The sequence below is a fragment of the Helianthus annuus genome, chromosome 12 (assembly GCF_002127325.2).
Source record: "Helianthus annuus cultivar XRQ/B chromosome 12, HanXRQr2.0-SUNRISE, whole genome shotgun sequence".
Lineage (NCBI taxonomy): Eukaryota > Viridiplantae > Streptophyta > Magnoliopsida > Asterales > Asteraceae > Helianthus > Helianthus annuus.
Genome location: NC_035444.2, coordinates 42,319,765 through 42,343,793, shown reverse-complemented (window position 1 = coordinate 42,343,793; position 24,029 = coordinate 42,319,765). Strand labels below are relative to the sequence as shown.

At 36.0% G+C, this 24,029-nt stretch overlaps 1 protein-coding gene and 1 long non-coding RNA gene across 4 annotated transcripts; both read right to left on the bottom strand.

Moving 5' to 3' along the window:
• Positions 1 to 1,605: 1,605 nt before the first annotated feature.
• LOC110896643 lies at positions 1,606 to 9,065 on the bottom strand. Of its 2 annotated transcripts, XR_004874836.1 has the most exons (5): positions 8,743 to 9,065; positions 8,591 to 8,646; positions 8,389 to 8,474; positions 7,538 to 7,671; positions 1,606 to 2,441 (listed from the first exon to the last, which is right to left on the bottom strand). It is a non-coding gene; the product is annotated as an uncharacterized LOC110896643 (long non-coding RNA). The 2 variants fall into 2 exon arrangements; XR_002568047.2 differs by lacking the exon at positions 1,606 to 2,441 and having other exon boundaries at positions 7,001 to 7,671.
• A 3,900-nt stretch (positions 9,066 to 12,965) lies between these two features.
• LOC110894784 (serine/threonine-protein kinase STE20) lies at positions 12,966 to 22,142 on the bottom strand. 2 transcript variants are annotated; one of them, XM_022142013.2, is made up of 9 exons: positions 21,836 to 22,132; positions 21,509 to 21,651; positions 19,555 to 20,654; positions 17,805 to 18,939; positions 16,748 to 17,027; positions 16,551 to 16,658; positions 15,102 to 15,380; positions 14,507 to 14,650; positions 12,966 to 13,558 (listed from the first exon to the last, which is right to left on the bottom strand). In XM_022142013.2, the coding sequence occupies exons 3-9, from the start codon at positions 20,645 to 20,647 to the stop codon at positions 13,370 to 13,372; spliced, it is 3,228 nt and encodes a 1,075-aa protein (XP_021997705.1). In that variant the 5' UTR covers positions 20,648 to 20,654; positions 21,509 to 21,651; positions 21,836 to 22,132; the 3' UTR covers positions 12,966 to 13,369. The 2 variants fall into 2 exon arrangements, with proteins under 2 accessions (XP_021997705.1, XP_021997704.1); XM_022142012.2 differs by lacking the exon at positions 21,509 to 21,651 and having other exon boundaries at positions 21,836 to 22,142.
• Positions 22,143 to 24,029: the final 1,887 nt, after the last annotated feature.

Genomic DNA, 24,029 nt, shown 5'->3' with positions numbered 1-24,029 from the left:
AACGCAGGGAATAAGAAAACTAATATATGGGCTCTAATTAGATGAAACGGGCAAGCCTTTATGTCTTTAATTTAACTAGGATTAGTACCCGCCGCAATACGGCGGGGTTCTTACATATGTATAAAAAGAATTAGTATCCAAACTCATCCGACAACCACATCCCAAACTATGTGCATGGAGATATCAATTGTTTCCAAATTCTTAATCAATTGTGCAAAGCTAATAGTGCAAACTTGATACTAAGCAACAATATTAGGGTCTAGAGTCATAACTGAACATAATAAGTCGATAGACTGAAAAATCGATTAGGCTTTGTAGGCCGCATTTGTGATACGGACACTCCATATCTCATATGTTCTCTGTTGAAGATAAATGGTGGAACGAAGTGAAAATCGGCGCCTCCTTTACACGTCACAATACCAAAATTCCACAAATGTGGACTAACAACATCCCACGCAGTTGCCACAATAGACCATGCAAATAAGGGGTAAACTTCAATAGTCGTGTTTCATTAGTCTTCTTTCTGGCCCTTGCTTCCGTTTTTGTTTCTGAAGAATGAAATATCTATTTGCGCTACATTAAAAACTAAATTATCAAGTGAATAGATAATAAAAATATATACAATTAAACATCAACTTCAATATCCAAATAAGGGGCTGTTCGGCAACTTCTGAATGGTTAAGTGCTGAACCAGTAAGTGGTCTGAACCATTAAGTGCTGAACCAGTAATAGGTCTGAACCATTAAGACAGTATAATGTTTAACCCTTCAGATGCAAATGTCTGACCAATTCAGACTAGAGGTCTTAACCATTCAGACTCTGTATAAAACTTAACCATTCAGAGGCAAATGTCAGAACCATTCAGACATCTGCTCACGAAACAAACAGTCTGAACCATTAAGTGCTGAACCAGTAAGAGGTCTGAACCATTAAGAGCTTCATTAAGAGGTAAACAAACAACCCCTAAGTTGGTTTAAGAATTTAAAAATAACACTATAGTTAATGATGAGATCCAAACTTCTAGAGCCATGTTTCTGTCTTTTTATTCTAGTAGTTACAACTGCAGAGATTACTATTATCATCATCATACTCAGTAAATCTCACCAAGAGTAAGGATAAGGTAGGATATTAGTGTTATTAACAAAAGACCATGTGGGTAAGCCATGACAAAATACTAAGTCGTTCTACAAAATAAAAAAAAAGTTATTTATAAATGAATCAAGTTTAATTACACATAAGGCAGTCTTGAAGAAAGAAAACGTAAAACCATGACAATTTAAAAAGAAGAAAAACACACGACTTTCACTTGCTTTCATTAACAGCAGACAACAATAATGCTTCTCTATCTCTATAAAATTGCAAACAAATGTAAACAACTATATATCATTTAGTCAACTATCTAAATTTAAGCCAATAAATAACTAATTCAGGCCCATAACGAAGAAACAAATTGCAATGTCGTAACTCATAAGAGCATATGCCTCATCCAACCTGACAAAAAAAAGATATAACTTTTTTAAACGAATATATATATATATATATATATATATATATATATATATATATATATATATATATATATATATATACACACTTTAGATCACCATACTTACATTTTCTCTAGACATCCAACATTGTTCTAAAACCATAAGACTTTTCTATCTTTCTACATAAAAAGTCTCAAAAATAACTTAATATCTAAAACAACAAAACAGCTGAAAAAGAGGGCATACATGCAACGTTAATCTATGAAGGTTGCTGAACAATTTTGAGTGAAGATTGGGATACCTTGGACTTTGAGCATCCACATCCTACCTAGCATACTACATACATTTGTATATCTAATAATCGGTATACAACTGTAAGACCATACGGTTAAAACAATAGTGAATGTGTGCAAATAAAATGATAAATATCCTACTTTAGGTAGCAGTATGTGGACCATGTATTGCTGATAAGCCATAAGGTATAAAAGACATCATCACCCAGATGATATAATCAAGGTAAAAATTACCTAAGTTGTAATGAGGCATGTCACCAGTTTAGATTGACAAGATACCGCAATATGCGGTTTGAACCATTAGAGCATGAACAAACTATTAAATAAGCAAATGCATGACAATTATATTAAAAGACGTCAAAGCAGACAAGAAATAAATGGGTTTGGGGCAGGGCTAAACGGATTCAGGTAGTATATATGGGTCAACATGAGAAACCCATATAACTAACGGCCTAGGCTCATGTTGGCCTACTGAACTTTATCCAACCCATTTAAAATGAAAATAAAAAAAGAATATCATTATTTGTTCATAAGATGCGCGGTTCTCCTCGCTTCTTGGGAAACCATCAATCAAAAATCTATCAGTTCACCAGATTTAATTGCACTTTTGAGTAATTTCGATGCTTCCTTTTTGTGATCGTCTCTGGTGTCATGTCACTACCTAGGAAAGGTGAAAAATATGTAAACAGGTCAGCTTGCTTTGTATTTATCTAAAAACGGGGTTGTTATAAGCATAGTTGTGAAAGGCGCAAGGCGCATGATAGGAACTGAAAATATGATTAAATTGAAACAAGAACAAACACGATAGTCGGCCCGATTCGAGAGGGGCTAGTCTCCTAAATTTTGATCAGAGATCACAATTCAAATAAAATATCCATACCCTTAAAAAACTAAACAAAACCTGAATATAAAGACTCTAAATCTAATGGCAGTTAATCAGCAGTTATGCCCCACTTCCCTCAATTTCTGGATCATCCAAACTTTCTGAATTTTTGAATACTTTCCCTCCAACCCGTTTACCTCTATCCAGCAATAATTCTGACCCAACAACTCTGGGTTTGTATCAGCGCACTCAAGACGCAAAGGGTTAGCTTTGGGCCTCAATGCAAGGCGCTTAAAAGGCGAGGACCTGAAAATGGGGCTTCTCAAGTGAAGCCTTCGAAAAGGCTACGTTGATATTAGAAAGTGGGCGTAGTCGCGCCCCTGGGTGAATGTTGACAACAGAGGTTACATGTAGCTAAAACTGAAATGGGACAGATAGGTTAAACAGGTCAAAAGCCATCTAATTTATTTAAGAAATATTTGTATTTATATTTTGTAACACCTCGTAAAATCACGTCCAATGATGTATTGACACGTGTAATAAACCCTAATAAAGTCCAATATTGAATTTAAGGGAATAATTTTTTGAAAAATCGAAAACTTTGATTATGAAAGGACTGGATGTGTTCGCATACCTAAAATAAGTTTCTAAATAACCTCTCATGATATTTATATTCACAAATGAGCCACTTGGCGATCGAGTGTAACCGTTTGCGGAATAAATTGAAAGTTTGCGCAATAAAGGGTTAAAAGCGTCAACATGTTAATTCTTACCTCTGAGTGACCTTTTAACTAACCGGGAGCTTCATGATATTTGATTATACTCTCAGGAATGCCAATTATTGGCCGATCAAGGTTTTTATGCCTATAAGTAAAGTTACGCGCAACTTTGCAAGTAAGAGGGACTAAAAGTGTCAATATGTTTAATTATACCTCTGAATGACCTTTTAGCAAACCCAAAGCATCGTGATGTTCAATAATACTTTCAAGAATTCCTAATATAGATTAGATGAGGCTTCAATGCTATTAAATGATGAGATGCGCAAGTTTGCGCAATAGAGGGACCTAAAGCGTCAACTTTTGAATCTACGCCTTTCGGTGACCATTTAAGCGAACAAGAGTGTAGTAATATTTAAGTATATGCTTGGTAATGCCCATTATGGGCCATGGAAGGCTTGGATATCATTAAACAACATTTCGCGCTACTTTGCGCAATTAAAGGACTAATTGCGTCAAACTGCAAAAGTATGTCGATTCGTAGGGTCTCGGACCTTCCGGAATATGGCCATGAGTTAAACATACCCTATTTATCCTTGATATAGCTTAGATATAGGCTTAGAGGTGTTTGGTGCGCAAAAATAAACTTTTATGTCATGCAGGGACTAAAAGTGTCAAAAAGTGCACAAGTTTGCACTTTCGCGCATATCTCGCATTCTGAATATCCCCGGACACCCAAAAATTTATGTAAGCAGTAGAATATTTTATTTTAGTGTGTGGCATGATAAAATTCCATTCATCGCGTAATTTGGTTCGTTTTTCGCGTCCGTCCGTGTTTCGTCGTAATTAACCGAACAACGTGACCGTACGACCAAACGAACCAACATCCGGCATATTTTTGGGCATGTTTCATGTTCCCCATACTTAGGCATCATTGTAGAGCCTTAAAAATGGTTTAACGGGCCTTAGATATGTCGGAAATGGCATTTGGAAGTGCAGGGGCTAAATCTGTCAACAAGTGAAAGTTGCTGTTTGCTGACCAGGTCCTTACGGACCGTATGCCAGGACCTATACGGTCTGTAAGCTTAGCCCAGTAACAGAAAAACAAAAACCAGCTTTGGTTTTGCTTCCATACTCTCATAATTGAATCTAGGGGCTGTCCATTGTTTAGTAAACCATGGGTAAGAGGTGTATGGCTCAGATTTGATCATGGTTTACGAGAGACGATCCTAACGGTTCTCAAAAACCTATAAATACCCCTCTTGATTTTTCTCTCATTCACACCTTGATCTAAATTGTTCTAAGTTGGGGCCCTTGTGCTTCATACCTCAACATCCAAGATTAATTCCCTCCTTGCTTGGACCCTTTGTAAGTGTCCTTTCGTGCTTAGTTTAATTTTAGCGGTTATAACCGAAAGTCAAGCATTTTCGATAAACGCTTTGACTTTTAAACGGTTGAGCCATGGTTCGCAACGAACATGGCTATGTGACCGTAATTAGGTAGGTGTTTAACCCTCAAAAGGGCCCTCCTAATTACCACGTTTACTTAGTTAAATTGTCGGGTCAAATAAAAGCAAACGGGTTAGTTTTAAATAAAATACATAACTACTAATATAAAAGCCATAAAATCAGTTTTATCACTTTAATAACTTGGTAAATATTAGTTGAACGTGCCTAAGCATGATTCAACCCGACAATTCTAAGTATAGGCTCGGTTCGGAACCGAAAGTCGCAAAAGTTGACTTTTGTTTTGACTTTTAGTTCTGACCCGATTTAGATTAATTTAGATATGCCTTAGGATACCATTAGGACCATATTATAGGTTAGTATAACCCTCCGAGGTTATACAACTTGGTTCCATAGAAATCCTAGATCATGCATGTTTCCGTTAAAATGCATAAATGTTGACCGTTATGCCCTGTTGACCCTAAAACAATAATTTTTGAAAATGTGAGAGAACAGTAATCTTTATTACTGATTTTATAAACTTGTCCCTAAATTTTGACATCAGTTTGAGGTCTAGATTAGGAGTTATGCTCAATAGCGTAAATGAAAAGCTTTTATGAATTAAACGGCATAATTAGCGTATATCCTATCTAAACCCAATTTTTGTTACCAAAATTTTTACCTACTGATATAAAATAATATTTTGGGATTTTTGAAGATTTTTATTTATTTTTAGACTGAGCATAACATAGGGTTCTAAGCTTGATTCGGTAATTGCCGGTTTTGCCCTTTTGGCTTATAAATTGAGTTTTACAAAACATTTTGACCCCAAACCTTTTGCTACTGATTTTATAAGATAAATAAAATATTTTAAGCCTTCTGGAATGATAAAAATATCATCTTTTCTTTAAAAACCCAGAAATTGCTTAAAACCTCCTTTTTACGCGTTTTAAGCGCATAGTATGTATAAAAACTATTTTTAATATATAAGACTTGATACCTACTGATATTTTAAGTAAATTTATATACTTTAACAGTAAGCAAAAGTTTTTAAACTCAGATTTTCAGTTTTGACCTTTAAGCCCTATGTGAAATTACCAAAATGCCCCTCCGGTGCATAGTTTGGTTATAAATAATAAAATTCACATATAGGTAAATATCCTACTGTTATAACTTATTAAATTAAGTATTTTTACTGATTATATCAGACCTGAAACTCAGAATAATATTTAATCTCTCTTATAACCTTTAAAATGACCAAAATACCCTTGCGGGGCATAAATTGGTTTTAAATTCGTTTTGGGCATAATGGAAGGTATCCTACTGATATCACAACATATTTAAGGCATATTAACTTAGGAAACCTGTTCATGATTTTTTTGGTTACCCGTTACGCAATTTTCGCGTTCGGATCGGCTTATGTAACTAGTTTGCATAAATTAGCCGAAACGGGTCAAACCTTATCATTTTTGTCTCAAAATCCAGAATGTGTTTAGTTTACCCTCATTGCACAAGTATACAAGCTTGTCGGGTCTAAACCACATTCTAATCCGGTTCTCGCTTAATCATGCGTTTTGAACCGTATCCTCCTTTAAAACTAACCGGTCTAAGCATACGCTTAATTAAGACCCGTTAGGAATCTAATAGGTTATCAAAAACCTTCGTTCCAGATTTAGGAGCCCAGTAAAAGCTATCTGTACTTGCTTGGTGGTATACGGCTGGGATAAATTATAAAAATTTGCTCAGGTAAATACTTTTAACTTATTTTCCCTTATACGGGCTTGGGGTACGATATATAAAATACCGCTTGGTCGGGCATTGAATCTTTAATCAAATGAAGGATAAATCATTGAAATGACCTGTTTAAATTGTTTTGTTTGCTTAAAGCCTTTGGGGGGTTAATGACCATGTCCCGGATATCCTTGGCATCATTTTAAGAAATGGCCACGACCTAAGCATACGGGTGTAGGCGTACACCCGTTAGTGCAAAAATAATTAATAAGGTATAAACGCCGGTTTCGGAATTAACCGTTGCGGGACTATATCATGTGGTGTGTCTATTGATCTTTAACCCAGCGTAAACCCGGGCTACTGAACGCATAAGGAACACGTAATTCTTTTACAAGTTTATATTCAAATAATTATCCCAAGTTATAAAATGTTTTTGTGCCTTGTGCATTCAAATCAATTTTCTAAACCTTTTCAAAATGAGTCAGTTAAATTGTATTTACCAGTGTAAACTGACGTATTTTCCCAAAAAGGCTAAGTGCAGGTACTACTCGTAATAGGCTGGTCTCTCCTAGCATCAAATAGAAGTCTCGCAAGCTTAGATGCATAAAGTTTGTTGAACATTGATCCTATTTATCTTTGATCCGCCTGTGGATCCTTTACTTTCCGTTTGTAATACTTTGATATTAATTTATATCGGTTTGTAATACATTCATCTTTTGCTTCCGCTGTGCATTTAAATTGTGTTGTTTGACTATGATGATATCAACTACGTCACGATACTCACCACCGGGCCCACCGATAATATGTGGAAATATCGGGGTGTGACATATTTATAGTATAGTTCTTAATTATTTTATTACCTTAATATTGACAAAAATTTTAGGAGTGCTGGCTGGTAGACACAAACCTAATTCAACTTTTTTTTGACTTTCACATGAGAATTAATCGACCCGAACCCATTATAATCCTTCCCAACTTGCCCTTTTTTCCACCTCTAGTTTTTGTGCATCGACCAAAAAAAAGTGAAGTCGGGAATCCATACAAATATACACTGTTGTAAGAGATTCCTTTTCTGAGCAAATCTCCAACACTTGTGTGAATCCATAATTGCTTGATAAGTTGGGAACCTGGCCCATGTATTGTATAACACAGGTATACACCATCAGCAGATGCAAGCTGCATGAAAGGGCAACATTAAAATCATTATTCTTAACAAATACAGTATAATAAACACAACTAACATTTAGGTTTACTATTTCTATGATTGGTGGACTTACACTTATAGTTTTAAGTGAGCATTAGGTGTGCAGAATTTGGATTTAGGAACAGAAAATAAGATGGATTGAATTACTGAAAACAAAGATAGATAGTCGGCCCGATTTCGAGAAGGGCGAGATCTCCGATACAAATACTGGAACACTTTAAATCAAAATCAAAAGACACCCTAAATCTAAAACAAAACTCTGAATATATAGAGATAATTCCTAAACTACTCGGTGGTTTTCTACCCCACTCCTCCACTTCCTGATTTCCCGCTCTTTTCCCTCCACTCAGCATATTTCTCCCGCCACTCAACTTGTATTAGGTTTGACTTAGCCCAGGTGGGCTTTCTGATCCACTCCAGCCCAAACCTAGCCCAGGTGGGCTTTCTAATCCAGTTCGGCCCAGCAGAGGCTTTGGGTTCGTATCAGATTATGCAAAACATCAACAAAATTCATCATAGTTTCAATAACATGAATTTTAAATAAAATTTAAAAACTTCCAAAATGTAGGATAAAAATATAAATTAATGCAACACATTTCACAAAATTCTAGCATAGATTTATGGTTGATACTTGATTCAATAAAACCAAATATTATGAAGGAAAAAATATATATTTAAAACATAAATACCTGCTTGAATGGCTTTTTTCCTTAGAATTAAACCCATGAAATCTCTCTCCATATTGCATATAAAGGTAGGTGAAATTCCAAACAGCCTACACTTTCACATATATTTACGCTTAGCTCAAAAGTTATGCCCTAAATTTTAAAACATTGAAGTAACTGCAAAAATTAAAATACATTAAAGTTAAAAACCGGCCATGTTTCTCACCTCTGCTCATACACAACATCCTTTGCTGAAGAGAAAACCCTAACGGATTAAACCACCTGCGATGAGAGGAAAACAACTCCTAAAAATTAGGGTTTCTTAATAATTCACTGATATTCAATTCAATGAAAAAGAAACACCTGACAATCCCATACATTCATCGCCGTTCTCTGGTGAAGAGGAACTGAACAAACGACCATCGATTGACGATCCTGGAACGCAAAATCAGCCACCGAAATCACCATGTAAACAAACGATTGTCACAAAAACGAAGAACACAACCATCATCGCTTTGATTCCTCGCCGTGTTTGTCGGCTACGATGGGCGCTTCTATATCTTCATCTCTATATCCCCACATTTCCCCTTATCTCTTTTTTTATTAGGTTTATAATCAGTTAGACTATTGAGTGTTGACAGAGAATAGAACGGGTTTTTTGGGAGGAAGAAGAAATGAGATGGTGTGGTGTTTTGGGGGAAGAAGAGGAGATGTTGCAGTGATTGGCACGTGTTTGAAGCAGAACCATATATCCAATTTTTTTTTTTTTTTGAGAAACACCCAAAGCTAAGGGTACAACCACCCTTAGCCCAAACTTGTTGCTTATTTATAGTGTTTAATGTTTAATTTAATGTTTAATGTTTAATGTTTAATGTTTAATTCTTTTGCTTCAAAAGTGTCTTCTAAACTGAACCAAGCCCCACCCAAATCGAGCCTCCACTCATAACCTAAGGCTATGTACATTGGTGACTAAAGTTGAGTTGGTCACCAATAAGACAAAACTTTGAGTAATTAATAAAATCATAAATGAAATTAAAATTGGCAACCAAGTTGGTGGAGCAACCTTGGTTGCAACCCAAACTAATTCCCCTATTAGTTTAATTACTTAAATAACTTATAATATTCAAACATTTAAAAAAAACTAAATACATGGTATTTCTTATTTTCTTTTTGTGAACATCCTGATATAAATTTTATTAGAAACCGAGTTCGTTAAGAAAACATACTTTTTAGGTTGGAATGGGTTGTGAATGTGTGTTAAAAATTGAGTAAGGTTTGGTTGTGTAGGTGGAAGAAAGAGATATTAATTTTTTAATAAAAAGTTGGGTTAAGTTTGGTCACCAATGGAGATAGTCTAACACCTTTGTGATAAAAATGCTAGATGTTGTATTCTGTTATATACTTATAACTAACATGAGTTAAAGAAGAAAATCAAACCTTTTCTGTTAAGGATAAGATTGGTACAGTACCCGTACCGAAAATACTGGTATTATTTGAACAAAACTGGGTACCAAATATATTGGTATGGTACGGGTACAGGTATTTCGAAACGGTACCAGCTTTGGTACCATTTTGTTTTTATTTAGTTTTTGAGCACTCGTATGAGTACTAAATAGATTGACATGAGTACCAATATAGTACGAGTACCAAATAGGTAAAATTGGTACAAGTACCAATATAATACGGGTACTATATATGTAAAATCAATACGAGTACTATAAATACCATAATACGAAATAAAACATAATATAAAAAGGTCTATATAAAACTCGGTACCAGTATCCGCTTTTACCCGTACCAATACCGAAAGTACCGAATACCAAAATCAATAACCGATGCATGTACCGAATACCTTAAATCGGTATGGGTATAGGTACGGCCGTACGGGTACGGTATAGGTACAACTACGAGTATTTGGGAAAAAAAACTCATCCCTATTGTCTATCCCTAAAGAAATACATTTTCTGTTCAAATACAAATCAATTAATAAGGTTAAATGATTAATATACAAAATGTGATTAAAAATTTAGACAATCAAACCTGCATATGCTTGACATTAGGCTAAAAATAATGTTCAATTACAAAATCAAGAAAACTTGACTATAATTGAGAAGTCCCTTGGTGAGAACTCAACTGATTAGAAACATAATTGATTAGAAATAAAATTAGAAAAACAAAACTGATTAGAACATTGAGAATCGTGAAGTTAGTCAAGACTGAAGATTGTAGTACGGATTATGAAATAGCTTCGTAAATTTGATAATTTCATTATTTTCCTAAAGTAAATTTAATAGAACAAGTCTTCCCTTCAACTCAACTATATTTCCCGCCCACCAAAACTCTGCGGATCACCTGGTGGTCCGCTCGTAACCGGACCTCGTGTCACCCTCAGAGATGGAAGACATCTAGCCTATAAGGAATACGGCGTCTCCAGACACACAGCCAAGTATAAGATTGCTACGACGAATCTTTTTACCATCCGGTAATTAGTCAGTCTCACACCGCCAATTATAGCAGAACCAAAAGGAGGTCAGGAGGGTCTGCTGAAAATAAATTATTTTGACCATTAAAGTCGATAAAAACAAGTTTTAATTCTGTCACTACAGTCATTGTTTTCTTTGTCTTCTATATATACACATCCAATGGCGGAACCAAAGGAGGTCAATAGGGGTGTATGGACCGAAAAGTCATCAAAATTTGTTTGATTTTTAGAAATAAAATGGGATATTGGATTTCACCAGTTGGCTGATAACACTCCCAACTTTCGATTTGTACACCAGCACTCCCAACTTATTGGCCGATAACACTCCCTAACTAACTGAACCTTAACCCAGTTAGTTTTTGCTGACGTGGCATCTGATGTGGCCATTTTTTGCTGACGTGGCATATGACATGGCAGTTGATGTTGCATTTTTGATGACGTGGCATTTTTGATGACATGACAGTTGATGTGACAGCTGACATGGCAATTTTGATGAAGTGGCAGGTGACATCAGCTGACTGTGTTAGGGTTCAGTTAGTTAGGGAATCTTATCGGCAAATAAGTTGAAAGTTAGGGGTGCTGGTGTACAAATTGAAAGTTAGGAGTGTTATCGGCCAATTGGTGAAAGTTGGGGTTATTTAAATCCAATATCCTAAATAAAATCGAAGGTTCTTTTAAAAAAAACATGAGTTGGACCACGTGACTTCATAACCTTATGTTGACCCTTTATTAAAAAGTGTTATGTTTCCGTCATAGTCTATGATCTTGATGCATCATTAGATTGATTTTACTGAATCTGTCAGGAATTGTTTGAAGAACTTAAGATCTACATGGTGACGTTCGATAGGCTGGGTTATGGAGAGAGTGACCTGAATCCGAAGAAACGACGGTTAAGAGTTTAGCTCTGGATATGGAAGATCTTGCTGATAAACTAGAGTTTGGATCAAAGTTTTATGTAACAAGGAGCTTGGGGGAGTCTCAAGTACATCACTCAAGTCATAGGTATGTTTCTATAACCAACCCAATAACATGGTCAACTAAAGATTTTGACTAAAACAAAAAGTCAAAAAGGTTGAAAATTGATTCAAAGCAAGTTCATTTTAACTTTTGGAATAATGGAATTTAATAATCCCAACTTTCATCAGTTGGCCGACAACGGACCCAACTTCAAAAATAACCACTGGCGGTCCCAGCTTTTGACATTTTGTAGAACATTGGACCCTTGCTAGGAGAGTAGGAGAGGGTGGTCCCAACTTCAAACATTGGACCACTGGTGGTCACCACTAACATCCCTTGGACGGTGTTTGCAAGGGTCCAATGTTTTACAAAATGTCAAAAGTTGGAACCGCCAGTGACTATTTTTGAAGTTGGGAGCGCCACCGGCCAACTGGTGAAAGTTGGGATTATTAAATTCCATTATTCCTTAACTTTTTACAACTTTTATGTTTAAATTGTTTGTTCAAGAACCTTAATCTTTATTTAATAAATAAACCATTGTTGTTATTAAGACTTAAAGACTATGGTTGGACCAGGAAGTGAACCTCTAGCCGATTTAGTTGTGGTATGGGTTGAACCGGAACTGGTTGATTTTTGACAAGTAACGGGTAAACGAGTGATCTAGTTCATTGATAAGAACTCTATAATTTATTAGTTGGAAAGTGTTTGATCATCTGTTTTGAGTGTTAAACGATTTATAATACCTTTTTTCTAATAGGTTAGCAGGAGTGGCGTTAATCGCTCCTGTTAATTATTGGTGGTCTAGTTTTCCAACCAACTTAACAATGGCGGCATACAAGTTATAACCTGTTCAAGATCAATGGGCAGTCGGTGTGTCGCATTACGTGCCATGGCTGGTCTACTAGTGGAACACTCAAGAGATGGTTTCTGAGATTCATGTAACCCGCCGCCGAGTTGTTATTATCATTATCAAATATTCATCAATATTTTTAATTTTTAATTAGTTACGACGCCTCTGATTTTATAAACAGATAAAGGGTAACGCCGTGCCAATTATATAATCGATTTTTAAAACATTGCTTAAAACAAAATTAGATTTCCTGAAAAGTTAATGAGAGAGGAGTTGAGATAAAACCTGAATGATATAAATAAAAAAGGGAAATTGAACAAAAAACATCATCACATCACCATAAAACTTGTCATGTTCATTAGTGGCTTACACACATGGCTAGAGCCCAGAGAACAACAAAGCCAACCCAAAAAATGGTTAAATGGCTATTTCACAAACTAATACTAAACCGCCACACTGTCATGTACAACAAGATTCACCTTCCACCACAACAAATCAATATCAAAATCACTAAAATCGCGCTAAACGTATAAGTTTTTTTTTTTAATCTGGTTATGCAAAAATATAAATACAACTTGGCAAAGGAACCAACCCGGGCACGTACCTTTACCTTTGCTGACGTGGAAGGCTAAAAAACCCGTTTGACGATCAAATCTCTCTATCCCAGGTATTAAGGTACACGGTTATGTAACTTGTATTTATCCGATGAGCATATTTCAAGATGAAATTGGTTCATAAGGATATGATAGCCATGGGTGTTTTAGTGCTTCTGCAGCTGATGGGCGTTTTGTGGGGTTGATTTCAAGCAGATGAGTGACAAAATCGATGAACCCTTGATCACCCATTGGTAATCGATGCCTCAAGGATGTCTTTTTCGGGATTAGGTACTCCAATCTGTTTGTGTCCTGAAATTAGAGTACCATTTGATTAATAATGCTTCTATAAATTAAGGTGTTACAGATGCATAAAAAGAAATATTCTGCTTTGTTTAAAAAAAAAGAAAGAAATTAGTGTTAGAAGAGCATATTGATAAAAGACAAAAACACCCTTATAACTTTCCCACTCATCATTAATTAAGAATTTCATGCCCGAGCTAGGGGTGTGCATAAAACCGAATTAACAGATAAAATCGAACTGAACCGAACCTAACCAAAAACTTATGAGTTGGTTTGTAGTTTTTTTCCTAAGCCTAACTTAGTGGGTCAGTTATCGTTATTAATATTTCCATCACCGACCCAACATTTAGTAAAATAACAATGAACCAAACCAACCCTCTACATTTAACCGATCCATACGACCGAAGATAGATGGCATGGCATGAGCAGGAGGCTTCTGACTTTTCATATTACTACCCTGACTCTTCGTATATCTGCATTTAGCTATTCACAAATCGGAAATCATTAAGCGCAATCCCGCTCAAATTGGTAGTTTCTAAGTCCCCTAACCCTTTTCAACTAAACTCCACATCTCGATATTCAGTCCTTCATTGTTTAAGATGACAACCTAGCCCATAACAATTCCGGTGGTATAAACTGATTTTAATTAATTTTTAAGGCTGCTATATCTTTGATTTGGATGAGTATTAATTTAGAGAGTACCCTGAAAGTTCAGCTACTATTAAAGATGATAGTAAAAAGGAACTAAATACTTTAGGTGTTGTTTAATTTAGTTTTTACAAAGATCTTATCATTTTAACCGACCCATAAATCATGATGAAATCTAGTTCACATCAATAACAATTGTAACTGATTAACTGAAACCAGTAGAAGAAGCCATGGTTGTAAAAAACGCTAGACAGATAAGCAGATCAATTTAACATAAATAAATGGCAAAAAAAAACATAAATGTAGTACCTGGTTACGCTCATAAAGCATGTGATTTTTGGTAAAATATTTGTGTGTATCCCGTCCCTTGGCAAGCATATCTTGGCCAATTGGAGATATAATTCCAATCACCCTAGCAAGCAAAGTAGCCGGCGAATCATTCTGGAAAAGAACCTATAAAAATACAAAATATTAGTTCTAGAACAACAAAAGTTCTAAATTACAGTTAGAGCAAAATGCCATTTCCGTCCAATGTTTCTTTTACCGCATACGGATCCAAAAGGTTTGCAATCTTGCCATTTTTCTCCGTTAATTCAGGGGTATTTTCGTCCTTTTTGTTAACTTAACGGGCAGTTCGATTTTTTTTTTTCACTTTATGTACAAGCATTTAGCATAATGTACAAGTATTCAAAAGATCGAATTGCCCTCTAAGTAAACAAAAAAGACGAAAAATATGGATGGAGTTAACGAGCCGGATGAAAATGGCAAGATTTCAAACCTTTTGGATCCAAATGCAGAAAAACAAACCTTTGGGGGAAAGTCGCAAAACTGGCGAAACCTTAAGTGGGACGAAAATGGCATTTTACTCTTACAATTATGTCCCCAAAATGTTGCAGATACTTACATTGCCAGTACAAAGTTCAGCCAGAATGCAGCCAAGTGACCATATATCTATCTTTTTGTCATAAGGGAGTCCTAAAATAACTTCTGGTGCACGATAAGACCTTGATTGCACATAAGAGCAAAGATGGTCGGTTTCAAAACAGCTACTTCCAAGATCGATAACTTTCACTTCGCATCTGCTGTAGCTTTTCACCAAAATATTCTCAGGCTTTAGATCACAGTGTATAAGCCCTAGACCATGCAGAAATTGAAGCGCTTCCAAGCACTGGATCGTTATTGACTGCACACAAATATGAGTACAAGTAAATATTATATTTATTTTTTTCTCCATAATAGAGCATACTACGAGAGATGACCGTTAAAATCCATTTACCAATGAATGAGCATAGTTATCGACAGCAAAAAATAGCAACAAGGTACCCATATGCTACATAGCGATAGCGAAGAAATAGCGCCCGCTATTTCGTGTTTAGCGATAAGGTAGTTAAAAATTTAAGAAATAAAAATAGCTATTTATATGTTTATATTATATAGGGGAGGGATATCTTGAGAACGCTAAATATTGCGAGAACCGTGAGAACGAATGAAAAAACCAATCAAAATCATTTTTTTTAGTACAAACCTCAATATAATTAAAATACAACATGAAAAAAGAAATTAAAAATTATATAATTCATCTATCCTCTCAAAATCACTCTTAATAAAGTTTTTACACATGTGTAACTAAATACAACAAATTTACACATGTATAATAGCAAACGTACACATGTGTAAATTTTCTTTATTTACGAATACATGTAAATTTAATTTCTAATATTCTATTCCAATAATAATGATAAGTGTAAAGGGAAATTTTGAATTTGAATTGTTTTTGACCAAGTTCTCGTGGTTTGTTCATTCGTTCTTGCAAGTCTCACGATATTTTGCGTTCTCATTTAAACCCTCCCCTATATATACAACTATATATAATGTTATTTTTATACTTTTTATGTATAAATTTATAAGTTTAAGGACCTGATGTAAACTAGTGAAAATAGAGGGGTTAAATGTTAAAATACATAAACTAATTTTACACTTTTTATGTAAATTTTACAAGTTTTGGGGACTAGATGTAAACTAGTGAAAGATGGGGTTAAATGTTGCAAAGTACATAAAGTTATTTAACCCTAAAAGGCTAAAACGCAAGAAACAACCGCTGCTCTTCTTCTTCCTGGTTTCCGGCAGTTTTCGGTCAGAAATTGCAGCACCGGAGCCAGAATTCGTCATCGGAATCCCGCTATAATCACGCTATGGAGTCGCAACTTAACAAAATGCGAGGTAGGTGCGATACGCTATGAAGCGCGCGATAGCTAACGCTATCTTCGCTATCAAATATCAATAACTATGCCTATTACCTAACCTACACTAACCTCCCATTTTGCAATCTCTAATGTATACAAACGTGACAAACCTGCAATCTTGGCATTGTGAAATAAACTTCCCCACCAGATTCTCTATTAAACTTATGAAACTCGTATAAGTTTGCCTTAAGAAGTTCACACACAATTAACAGATGTTCCTGAAAAGACAAATCATGAAAAACGTATCAATACAGAAAGTATACCCTACAAAACAAAGGTCATAAATTATATGATCATGATCACTTACTCGGTAATAAAAGTAATCATAGAGTCTGAGAAGATGGTATTTGTCACCAGGATCGTGCTTGTTGACAAACTTTAGAAGCTTTATTTCATCAAGACTCTGGTCAAAGAAATCTTTATTATTTTTGATAATCTTCACACACACATCCATGCCGGTGTGAAGGTCATGTGCTTGAATAGCTTTGCTAAATGCAGCGGATCCAAGATACTCGGTCACATGATAACGGCCGGCAATGACGGAATTTAATACGACGTGGAAGTTTTTGTCCTCCTCGAAGCCAGTTCTGAACAAACGATAAAGATATATTTATTTACCAATTAAATGCAAAGTCATTTTCACTAGCAATTAGACCCGCGCGGGTACATTGCAAACATCGAATTGATTAGCCCAAACGTTATGTGGTGCATTAACCATATGAAATTTTCAAAGTTGAGGATGTGTATAAAGAAAGTAATAGTATAAGGAGTAAAAACGTAAAGTTTATAACCTGACGGGGTGGCGGCGGTAAAAATGGAGTAACAGTGCGAGTAAAAACGCAAAGTTTAAAACTTGAGGGGGGTAATAGTGCAAGGAGTAAAAACACAAAGTTTAAAGCTTGGAGGGGTGGTGGCGTTAAAATTGGAGTTATAGTACAAGGGGTAAAAACGCAAACTTTAAAACTTGAGGGGGTATTAGTGCAAGGAGTAAAAACGCAAAGGTTAAAACTTGAGGGGGTGGTGGCGTTAAAAGTGGAGTAACAGTGCGAAGGGTAAAAACGCAATGTTTAAAAGTTGAGGGGCTGGCGCCTGAATTTAAACTTGAGGATTAAAAAGGCAAACTTCAAAGGTTGAGGGGTGTAAAATGAAGTAGTAGTACATGGGTTAAAAATGCAGATCTTAAAAGTTGTTATAAAAATTGTAAAATGTAGTAATATTACAGATGTCAAAATTGAAAATTTTAAATGGAGGGTGTTGGTGGTAAATACCAACGAATTTGTGTTTTAAGAGACATAAGAATAAGAATAAGACAAGCCCAAAAACGAAAAAAAAAGTTAAAAACTCCTGCTTTTTCAATTACATACCTGTTTTTCCTGTGTACTATTTTAAGATTAAAGGTCTCGTATTCTTCCTCTTGAGCCTTTATCTGCTTCACTTGCTCTTGAACAGCAACTACCTCTTCATCTTCCAATAATGCACCTGGATCTTCTTCTATTGGATCGGCAACTTTCTCATCTTCCTCTTTATCGGCTTGTTCAGCAAAACCGTAAGTCGAGGACATTGTGGGCCCCGAAGTTTCTGAGCCTACAACGTCAGTTTCATCTTCTTCGTCCCTTGAACTTTTACCAGTTGAAGAATCGTTACTTTTCCGTCTCCATGGTGGAAGCAAGTCATCGTTTCTATCTCCTATGATACTGTCATTGTTTGACTTTGACTTTGACTTTGGCAATGAATGTTTATTTACCTGCCCGTCTCTAGGAGGAGGAAACGAAAATCCACCTTCATTTACAGTTTTAGTTAGCTTATTAGAATCAAGATATTTTTTATCAGACCCGTGCGGCAGAATAGTGACATCATTATTATGAACATACTCCGTGTCAGTGATGTCACCTTCACTGCCCAAATCACCAACATCAGTATTGATTCCCACACCAATTGATCTAACCGAACTTTGTTGATTCTCATCTTTACTACGCTCGGGTTTGGGTTCGTTAAACATAACAAGCTCGTTTGTTGGTTTGACAAAGCCTTGCCACACAGGCTCGGCACTCATCAGACTCAATTCTTCTTCATCTATTAACTCGCCATCATACTGAACAGCAGTGTTACGTTCATCAGAATTGGCAACTGGATCGATGTTTTTCAAATGAAAATACTGGTCACCGGATAAGTACGAATCTTCTTCTGCAAATGATTGATCGTCGTCTTCGGTTTTGTTTGTTGTTCTTTCTTGTGGATCTGGGATTGTAACTTTTTCGTTATCGCTTGGGTAATCGATTTCGTGAGCTAGAAACCATGTTTCGTCTTCGATAGGTTGTCTCATGTATCCAACGTCATCGTCGTCTTCGTATTCATCAGAATCCCAATATTCATGCGGGTAATCCATAGATCCACTTAAACCATCCCCAACAGTTGCGAAACCGGATACAAGATCAGAAGTGTCTTCTGTTATCCCTTGACTTATTGACCTCCAGCTACCTCCAACGGGCCTTTTTAAACCTAAATCATCAACCGCAAGGATAGTAAGAAACACATAATAATGTACACAACAATAGACTCATGACCTATATAAAATTTATTATTAAGATGGAAAATGGCACAAAGATGCAGAAAAAAAGCTGTGAGATGTGTGCATGAATTAACATGTGTAACTGAGTCACTGACTCACTGCTGTCTAATTGTGATGATAAGATATAGTTAGTGTTGAAGTTAAAAATCCAAATATTATAATTTTACCATTTCTAGTTTTCAAGAAAACTATTAGAGTATTAGTCAAGTATATTCAATCTCTAGATATGTATTAGTTTTGGTATTACCATTAGATTATTAGTTTGCGATGTTCTTAGTTTAGGATAGAACAAAATAGGAACTCAATAGCTGTTGGGGCCTCGTTTTCTATGTATATATTCATTTGTTTGGATCATTAATTAATAAAACAGTAGTATATTCATTTGTTTGACATGATCTACCAGTAAAAAGCAGATCAAATTCAAAATAAATTCATCTAAGAGCACAAATAATTGATCCATTTGAATATAAATGTTTGCTAAAAGGTGGGCCAAACACCAACAAAATTCTTAAGGGATATAAGTGTTGACAACGATATCAATGTACCTGAGGTACTTATTTCTTGACCGATAGGAACATCCAAAAAAGATCCAATATGATAAGCATTGTCAGCAGTAAGAATCTGTTCAGGCCCATCATGTTCATGCTTCTCATCCCAAGCAAAACTCGACAATTTCTCAGTTGACTTAAGTTTGACAGGTGGCAGTCTAGGTAACTCCTCTTTCTGATTCTCCGAAACAATCGGAAGACTCAACCCACCAAAAGCTTGCGGCTCAATGTTTCCTTGAATTTTTCCGAAATACAAAGCTCTTCCAATCTCATTTTCTTGTTCTTTAATCGCTGCCCTAATATTGTCGGTTTTTCTCTTTCCACCTTCTTTCTCACTAGTACCAAGGCTCGTAATATTATAACTGGTTGACGCATCTCCTTCGGAAAACGGGAATACGGTTTTAACAGAACAAAATTCATCATTTCTTGACCATGGGTTTTCCGCAAAATCATCCTTTGACATAACGGTTCTTGTTGGACGTTGCGAATTAAGGTCCTTCAGTTCAATATTCGGAACCAAACTCGCCTTACTGTTACTGTTACTTACGGGACCAAGCAATGAGACTTTCGTGTCAGAAGCCTCAGATGGATGAATTTTTGATTGAGACGAAATTTGATACTCCACGTTTTCCGTTCTAATACCGTCATCGTTATCACTAGGATCAGCTGACCCGTTACTTGGATCAAATCTCCATGTGTACAAATCAAGCAGATTATCCTCTGAACCATTAGAGAACATAAAATTCTTACTTGTTGCTCCGTTTTGCTCACTATTATACTCTCCATCAAAGGAAGTGATTTCGAATTTACTATCAGGTCCGTTCCTTCCTGTCCCACGTTCTATTTCTTTCACTATATGCTTTTCCTTTGCAATGTTGTCACTTGTTGAGGAACCCTTCCCTTGGTTGCCAGCTGTACTCACTTTTTCTAATAACTTGCTTCCCAAATCTTTATCTTTTAGGTTTAGATCTTGCATCAAACCATTCAAATCAGGGCGATTATCTATCTCGGATCTCAATGCTGCTTCGGCCCTAGCGAACTTATTCTTTTTGAGAAATTCGAGTATGGCATCGACCTTCGAGTCTGCCATTTCTGAACTGCAATAGAAATGCAATAAAACCCTTATGCTACCAGAAAAAAAAAAAAAAAAAAAAAAAAAAAAAAAAAAACCCTAAATAATCCATTATATTTTCAGCAGTAAGACACATATATAGGTTAAATACCTTTCAGATGTTACTTTCAAAGTCGAAAACCCGATCTAAATTCTCAATCATCCCCTATGAATTACAAATTTGAAACTACCAACACTAGAACAGGAAATTAAAACAGGAAACTGACCTATAAACCTATTCAATATCAAATTTATTCAAAATCACATATTGTAGAGCTTCACCAGGTGCAAGAGATTAATTAAGCAGTTTAAATCCTATATACACCCCCCCCCCCAACAAAAAAAAAAGAAAGAAACCATCCTAAAGAACCCTAACAATTTTAATAGCAAGGCATAAATATAGGTAATTCCCAATTTCAATTCTAGGTTAAATACTTGTCACAGAGCCACAGAGGTTACTTTCAATGTATAACACAACATTTAGTACAAACAGTAAAAAATAAGAAACTGTACCTACATCCTCATAAATTAGGTGACAGATCGTACGTATAGGTTAAATTCCTATCAGAGGCTACTTTCGATGTTGAAAACTGATCTAAATTCAAAACTAAATCCTCAATTATCCCCTATCAATTTTACATTTGAAACTACCAACCCTAAAACAGAATATTAAAACATAAACCTTACCTTGTACAAAACAACTCAGTATCAAACTAACGAAATCATTCAAAATATCTAATCATTGAGCTTCACCAGGTGCAATATTAGGCAGTTTGAATTATGTATACATGTATAACACAACAAAATGTAATACAGATAGTAAAGAATTAAAAACTGTACCTAAATCCTCATTAACTAGGCACCGAATCATCCGTATAGGTTTAGTACCTGTCAGATGTTACTCTCAAGGTCGAAAACCGATCTAAATTCAAGCCTAAATCCTCAATTATCCCCTATCAATCACACATTTCAAATCACCAACCCTAAAACAAGATAACAAAACATAAAATTAACCTTCTATAAACCAACTCAACATCAAATCATTGAAAAGCACATATCATATAGCTTCACCGGGTGCAACATAAGCAGTCTGAATCCTATACATAAACATATACACGTATAACACAACAACATGTAATACAAACAGTAAAGAATAAGAAATTGTACCTAAATCCTCATAAATTAGGGAACAAATCGTGCGGATCTTCGTGTGTGTAACCCTAACAATGCGGTTTTTGATTACGTCAGATTTGAACCAAATTGTGTGTGAAAATCTGCAATTGGAAGGTTAATTAACGAGTAAAAGAAGAGATTAAGTGAGCAATGAATGAGATGATTGAGGATTGAAAGAATTTTGGCGAATCGCCAATGGCGAATGGGGGAAGATGATGGATGCCCTAGAGTTGAAGCATTTATTCCATAAGGGAAGTATTTCTTGTTTTTTTATTTAATTTTGGTGTATACCCCCATGCTTGATGGGGTTGTTTCAACTTGTGATATTTATGATAAAAATTCTATATTCTTCTATTTTTTTCAAATGTTTTTTTTTCTTAAAATTATATCAAGCATTTCTTTCATGACATATTATCTAACATGGGAAGGATACCTAAAAAGTGGATTTTGCCTAAGACTCTCTGTTGTAGGACGATATACAGCTCCATAGCGCCATATAGCGCCGCTGCACACCGGGATGAAGGACGCCATGGCCCAAAAATTTTGAGAGGCGCGATTTCCATAGCGGCGCTATGGTTTGGTGATTTTGATTTTTTGACCGTAGGTAACGGTCATAAATGTAAAAAAAATCAATTAATTTTCAAACTTTCCTTTAAATAATTACTCCATTTTCCCATATTTTTAAATCCATACACACTCAAACACTCTTTCCCTCTACCCTTTTTTTAAATCCACAAATTTTTTATACAATGCATCTATTCAACCGTAGCTTCATTCCTCCCCGATCAAGTGCGGACCCAAACCAAAGTGGTAATCCTACTCGCCCCGTGTCGCCGGTTCCCACTCGACCCAAACCTTTCGGCTCTGGTTTTCTCGATTACAATCAACAAAATCCCGGGTTCATGAATCTTTTGAACCAACCGCTATCATGGGACCCGAATCTCTACAGGTGGAACCCGAATCAAAACACCGGTGGAATGGGGTCGTCTCAAGCGTTCGGGTCGGCTCAAGCTTTCGGCTCCCCACTACACGAACCAGATGTTGTTCCGGAAACACGACCCGAAGTTACAGAGACGCAAAAAGGAAAAGGAAAACGGGCACATAAAAAGAAAGCGGAAACCACCACCCGAGCGAAAAAAATGCGATATCGTGGGAGTCCGATAAGGAGTATGCGCTAACCCGCGCTTGGATCGATGTGTCGGAGGACCCGGTGATAGGTATTTTTTTAATTTCCTTTATTTTTTCATTTTTTCTGTTTTTTTCCATTTTTTCTGTTTTTTTCTGTTTTTCTAGTTTTTCAGTTTTTTTTTATTTATTTCTGTTTTTATTTATTTTTCAGTTTATATATTCTGTTTTTTATTTCAGTTTTTTTTTTAATTTTAGACTAATTAATGATATCTTTTTTTGTAGCAAACGATCAAAGTAAATACGTTTTTTGGGGTCGAATACGAGATCTTTTTTTTCGATCTCATGGGTAAAGGAGACTAATACCGGCCACCGGACTCGATATCGGGCAAGTGGACCAATATCAACAAAAAATGCACGAAATTTCAAACCGTGTACCAACGCAATTTTGCCGGATGGAAAAGTTGAAGCAAGGACGAGAACATTACGCAAGCGGCTTTGGTCGAGTATACAAATGCTAATGGCCATTTCCCGTACCTAAGGTGTTGGCAAATCCTTCGCCATAGCCCCAAATGGGCCAACATCTCAACTCCGATTGGTCGGTCGGAAAATAAACGGTCGTCAAAGAGGTCCAAAACAAACGAGTCGGGTGAACCCGAAACGCCGACCTCCGACGCTCGAAACACCGTGGTGAACGAGGATATTCCGGATGAAGAGCCGGTGGAAGAGCTACCAAGACCGCCCGGAAGAAGAAGCCGGGCGAAAAGGCCCGAATCGTCGTCGATGTCGATGGGAACGGAAATGAGTAACGCATTTTTGAAGATAAACAATGTGACAACTCGTATTTCAAACCTTTCGTTGTACCTTAATGTAACATGCTTGAACGTTATGTGATTATGTGACACGTTGATGTTAATGGAATGTTATGTTTAGTATGTTATGTGGTTATGTGTAATGTATGTATATATGTAATGTGGTCGCACAACACAAATCCAACCGCACAACTTGAGTCGGATCGCATGACACCTTTGGGCCGCACATTATGTTTCTATCCACTTACTCC